Genomic DNA, 6,318 nt, shown 5'->3' with positions numbered 1-6,318 from the left:
CCTCACCCTTCTCTCTCTCTCTCTCTCTCTCTCTCTCTCTCTCTCGCTCTCCATGTTCCTTGTATTGCGTCTTGGTCTAATGGGTCAGTTTTTTCTTCCATAGACATTATTGTAAGTTTCTTTCTCCAGCTATCCTGCTTTTATCTTGTAAATCCATTCTGTAATAAATCTGAAGTGGCATAGTATAACCAGGACATTTTCTGTAGTCACAACCACCCACCATGACTGAGGTGTGACTCCCGACCCCCACACACCACATATTCATCATGAGGGTCTTCCTCAGAGACTTTCATTTTTTTATTGCCATCAAAAGAATGTCATGAAAAAGACAGCTTTATGTATAGTCAAAAACAATTAAGGCTTTCAAAATTACCATTCCTGACATCTTTTTACAAGCATCATAATTAGTGACAGCTTGAACTTCTCAACTTGTCCATTACACACAAAGGTATCCAATTATAAATATTATAATTACATCCATGAATTCCTCATCTATGTCTACACGGTCTAGAACAATCTGAAATTGTCCACCGTCACCTCAATTAAGCTGGGGGAGAGGCTTGTGCTCCCCTAAGATATGAACTCAAAATGTTCCTCTGCAGGTTAGCCATTCTCATGTTTGTTACAAGAGACCTCCAAGAAGGTATAACCCCATTGTACTGAAAGGAAAAAATCTAGCACAGCTTTCTTCCCAAAATTAGACCACGTACTTCTCCACGGTTACGAAGCTGATAACTTATAACCATTCGGGTGTGCTTGCTGCCACCTCCACGACATCGCTAGAGCCTGTTCTAGGTCAATATATTTCGCACTCCAATTGAGCTCTTCGTTAATCTTCTTGGGGTCACTCCAAACCTCAGCATAATCCCCTGGCCTTCGTTCCAAATAGGTCACAGTCATGTTCACACCTGTTGCTGCCTTGCATGCGTCTACAAACTCTTTCACAGACTTTCCTGCAACAGAAACCAATCAGATAGTATCAGCTAAAGGTCCCCAGCATGTTCCTTCTCTTTTCCCAAGCCTTTACCTCCTTAAGCCCTAGCACCTGCAGGTGCTGGTAGCAATTACAATCTGGAAAAAAATGCAAGGCCCATTACCTTGGCCTGTACCAACATTGTAAATGACCACTTTAGAAGGCACCAATTTCTCTAGCGCCTTCACATGAGCATCAACAAGATCTGTCACATGAATATAGTCACGAATGCATGTACCGTCCTTCGTTTCATAGTCTGTTCCTTTCACCTGTCATATCATTGCATCACCTTCATGTCAATCCACTTCCACTGCCTGGAATTCCTACCCACATATTTGCACGCACACTAATCATGCATACCCACAGACAGTATGAATCCCTTCAACAGCTATATCATGTGCTTTTGTTGTGCATGAGTTTGCGCCCCGATCGTAGTAACTAACTTGCACAAGCAAACCTGGGCGTGTAAATATCATGGGCACATGTAAATGCGCAAATCTGCATGCATGTATACATGTACACATGGAATCTGTATTCTGGATGCATGCACCTACTTGAGGTTTTGTTTTAAGAAAAAACACTACCATATGCATGTTTACTCAAAGCATATAATTGTGATCATGTACCTGCAGGCCTGAGATTATATTCATGGCAGCATCAAAGCATGCACCTGAGATTCGGCCATGACGTCGGAGGTCCGGTCTTGGTGCTTCACCAAGCCTTCCACTTGGATCAGATCCAATGACATTAAAATATCTGAACATGGTCATTCAGACACAGAAGTGTAAAGTTTCCCTTATCACCCGCCCAGAAAAACTCACTTGAGATGCCAAAACAAAACGCACACCTTAAAATGGTGGCTGCCAAGTCTGTTGTCTTTGCATAATCTTTTATGATGTCCTCAGACATCTTTTTGGCTTTTCCATAAGGATTTATGGGTATCTTCGGATTTAAAGAAAAAACCACAATAAGGTCACGAAAAAGTTGATACTCATGAGCATCAAAAGGTACCGTAATAGATTATCAAAAAGTGCCAAAAAATCGCAAGACTTTCATCCCAAATCACCTGGGGGGTTTCCTCTGTGATAGGCATAGAATCAGGCTCTCCGTAAGTGGCGCAGGTGCTTGAATAGATAAGCTTTTTCACACCGTGTCTCTTCATGGCTTCAAGGAGTATCATTGTATTTGATGTGATATTCTTGTAATAGCTGCTTTAAAAACGAGTCAATGAACACATACTGGACAAAGTATCTTTACATCAACCAAACCAGAAAATGTTGAGAAAACTTATAACTGAACAAAACATGCATACCGAAGAGGTTCTTCCATGCTCTCCCCCACGTAAGCAACAGCTGCAAAGTGCATGACTGCATCTATTGCATTGCTAGCAAATATTTGATCCACCTGATTAGAGTCAAGGTGAAATATTTAACTTTGCAAAACCTAACCTAATGGGGAAAATACTTCAGTTGTTTGCTAGAGTGGCTATCATCCGGGAGGAGGCCTAATTTCAAACTGCATGCAGGTGTATGGGTGACTATAAATGTTGGGCCGCCACAGTGTGAGGGCCGTGTGGCAGGGGTCCAACCCAGCCAGCCATAGAGCAGGCACCCCCAAAAGACGTGCACAGGGATGCCTGTTTCTTTAAGCTCCTCCAGCCAGAGAGTGTGGGCCATGTGGCAGGGGTCCAACCTTGCCTGCCTAGCCAGCCATGGAGCAGGCACCCCCAAAAGAAGTGCACAGGGATGCCTGTTCCTCGAAGGGATTCCAGCAGCCACGCATATGGGATTAACCAAGTTCAGCCATGTGTCATGGGTGGGTTTGTTAATCCAACAACAAATACATACATGTACGTACATGTACGTATCAATGAAAAGTTCAGGTTATTCCCCAAACTTAGCAAAAACCAAAGTCTAAATTTGACTCCAAGAGAGTCTACTCACAAAGCTTCAAAACATCATCTTCATCATGCATAGCATAAACTATGTGCTATGACATCTCCACTCATGTCATCAAGGTCCAAGAGTAGGGACAGGTAGATATGTCACTATAGTAGACAATACTTCATAAATAAACCACGAACAAAGTTTGTATCACTTCCCAGGAGGTGAAGGGCAGATTCAGCCATGATGAAGGATAACAACACTAAAGAGAACACACATACACACAGTAGCTCGTTTGGCAATTGCGCTGCTTTCATAGAACATTTTTTTATATAACCAGCTGGCCACAACTTGGACACACTTCAAAAGAAACCTGTATATCTGCTAATACAGCACAAAGATATACCAATGAAAAGTTCAAGTTATGTCCTAAGCTTAACAAACACTGAAGTGCCCATGACAGTATGTGTATATGCATATGAAAATGTACTTGTGGTTATTTCCCAAACTTAACAAACACCAAAGTGCAATCTTGACTACCCCCCACACCCTCCCCCCCCCTACTCTTTTCTTCCCCTCGGAACCCTCCTATACCCATTCCTATACACGCACATATACACATGCTCTTATAGCATACAGATATGCACAGAGAGGCCTGCACACATGCACAAGTGTATCACACACACACACACACACACACACGTGTAAATATAATTCACATAAAACTGCTGACAGTTACAAAATTTACAAGAAATCATGGATACAGATTTGCTGTCTCCTAAGTCAGCATATATAAATTGCAGCCTGTCCGGCTCGGGAAACAGTTGTTGAAGCGTTTGCACTGCTCCCAAGTTGCCCCGTGAAAGATTGTCCTGCAAATTACAGAAGTCAGAAAAACATTGACTTTTTCAGTGTCAGCATCCACCTCTATTTTCCTCTTCATATTTTGATTGAAGTCATACCACTATTGTAACCCTATAACTGTCCTCCAGGAGCCGAAGAGCAGCATGCGATCCAATAAAACCCGCCCCACCGGTAACCAAGACATGCATGACTCCATCATTTTGGGAAAACTGATAAAAAGAAAGCATAGTGAAATCAGCATAAAACTTAGCTTAGAATGAGTAGTTTAAGTGTAAGCTACAATACCACATCTGCTCTGGAAGTTGTAGATGACTGCCTTAGCATGAACATGCATAGCACAGTGAGAGAGCAAGCAACAACAACTTTCACAGCTATCTGAGATCGTGGTCTGCTCGAGACACCGTAGTCCATCCCTGCATCAACCAAAGTACAAACCTTAAGAGGCAGCACTTTCTTAAAAATGTGCAAAAATGAGCCAAAGAAACCCGTCCATCCTGCACATCCTACACATCGCAGGCTATGCAAATAAGAAGCCTAAGTCGCCGGAGTCATGCCAATGGACACTTGCTGTAGGATGCTGCCCAGGAGGGGGTGTGAGTTCGAGCCCCCATATTTAAACCCTGCCAAAGAATCAAGGCAGCCCTGCCTTTGCTCAATTGGAAGGGTCAAGCTTCTACTTATCGCATTATGGCATACTCTTTGCAATTTATGACAAGGCTGCTTGCACATATAGCCCATACATGTCCTTGCTGCTGTCAGCCCGTCAAACATGAGATGACAGGCAGGGCTTTAAGTCGGGTCATGGATGGGCAATCATGCTTGCCCATGCCCCAACATGAATTTCGAGACTTGTAAAACCAAACACCAAACTGCATGCATCCTCTCACGCATCTCAGAAGATAATGGTAGACTTGAACAGATATACAAAGCTATCTGTTTCTTGTTCTCCAGAGGTGGTTTAAATTGAAGTATGTGATTAATTATTAAGTATCTGATTAAGACTCAAATCAAGCCAACCGACCTGCTAAAGTCCAGGATCGTGATGTCCTAGTTTGGCTTCTCCTCCGTGGAAGAGGTGAGCCTGGCATGAGAGGACAAAGGACTCCCCTCCCTAATCGCGATTACTAGCCTTTAATCCTGCAAAACAAAGCAGATGGCAGCAGGTGCATGATGATTAGCGTAAATGAACATTCCTAATCTCCTGACTTTATTGCACCAACTATCCAAAAACTGTAACGTGAGAAGAAGGAACGGATTGAGCCGGCCAACCCTAGAAATTTGTATGCGTGTTGTTGCACCTCCCTTTACAGATCCAACCAACGATCCCAAAAAAGGCAGGAAAAGAGATTTAACACATCATCTGAGAAGACGAAATCGTGTAACACGTATGGTTCAGAGCTTAAACTGGTTCTGGAGAAGGCGGAATTGGGGTTTACAGAACTTAAATTGGATGTCCAAGGCAAGAATTAGGGTTACAGAGCTTCAATTAGCTATAACGAGAAAATGGGGGAAGGGGGAAACAGAAGAAAACCCTTGCCCTATTATTAAAGAGTCGGAGCCGCAGAAAGGCCAAGAGAGGAGCTGTCGTTGAAAGAGCACGAAGGAGGATGTGCAGTTTTCAGTTGACCCCTTCCATAAGTATAAAAATCGCCTTTACTTTTAAATAACATATTAAGTTAACCTGCAATCGAGGACGAAAACCTCTTTTATGTGTACATACATATGTGCTGTGTGTGTGTGTGTGTGTGTGAGAGAGAGAGAGAGAGAGAGAGAGAGTGAGACTCGTGAGTGCACATTGTGTGTGCACACATATAGTGTGTATATGTATGTATGTGTATATAGTGTGTATATTGAGGACGAAAACCTCTTTTAACCTGTGTGTGTACATACATATGTGCGTGCATTCGTGTGTGTGGAGACTCGTGAGTGCACATTGTGTGTGCACACATATAGTGTGTATATAGTGTGTATATGTATGTGTATGTACAGACTCACTCATACACACATGTAGTATCTTCACTTCTAATCCTTGTGTTTCCTAACCTTTTGATGCCCCCCATTTCATTCCTTTCTTCCCAACCCCCCACATAGTCACTCAAACTCTCAGGGTCCCAATTTCCTCTCAAAAATCCACCCCATTCTTGCCCTCATTGCACCACCGTGATTTTGTCTCTTTAATCATTCGCTCCCATATTTCACCACCGTGATTTTGTCCCTCTAACCCCCCATTCACACCCTCAGTGCACCACCGTGATTTTGTTTCTCTAACCGCATCTTTGAAGCCTCAATAGAAAGCACATGGCTTCTACTTCACTCCACCCTTCCATCAAAAGATGCGCCTCTTGTCTCAAAATGATGGGCTATTTTTAATTCATTAATGAAAACCTTCCTAGCTTATTTATGAACACAATTATTTCTTCCTTTCTTATGGACTATGAGCACATGCATTGCCTCTAAACTTGCTACTACTTTACAAGCAAGACTTTTGATCCCTTTCCATTAAGTAGTAAGACTTTTTACCCTTTCCAGTTGTAAGACTTTTTGCCCTTTCCATTAAGTACATGAATATTTACCTCTATAAAAGGAGAACTTTCATAG

At 42.6% G+C, this 6,318-nt stretch overlaps 1 protein-coding gene across 1 annotated transcript; it reads right to left on the bottom strand.

The window, feature by feature from the left end:
* Positions 1-346: 346 nt before the first annotated feature.
* On the bottom strand, positions 347-5,515 carry LOC147605276 (putative UDP-arabinose 4-epimerase 2). The gene is made up of 11 exons (XM_086794430.1): positions 4,990-5,515; positions 4,742-4,857; positions 4,006-4,133; positions 3,819-3,929; positions 3,621-3,728; positions 2,286-2,377; positions 2,040-2,181; positions 1,821-1,915; positions 1,600-1,729; positions 1,098-1,242; positions 347-953 (listed from the first exon to the last, which is right to left on the bottom strand). The coding sequence occupies exons 2-11, from the start codon at positions 4,806-4,808 to the stop codon at positions 721-723; spliced, it is 1,251 nt and encodes a 416-aa protein (XP_086650556.1). The 5' UTR covers positions 4,809-4,857; positions 4,990-5,515; the 3' UTR covers positions 347-720.
* Between the last annotated feature and the right edge of the window lie 803 nt (positions 5,516-6,318).

Source organism: Cibotium barometz, chromosome 60 (genome assembly GCF_041138505.1).
Source record: "Cibotium barometz isolate CiBa-2024 chromosome 60, ASM4113850v1, whole genome shotgun sequence".
Taxonomy (NCBI): Eukaryota; Viridiplantae; Streptophyta; class Polypodiopsida; order Cyatheales; family Cibotiaceae; genus Cibotium; species Cibotium barometz.
The sequence above is the reverse complement of the archived record's forward strand: the minus strand, read 5'-3'. Positions and strand labels throughout refer to the sequence as shown.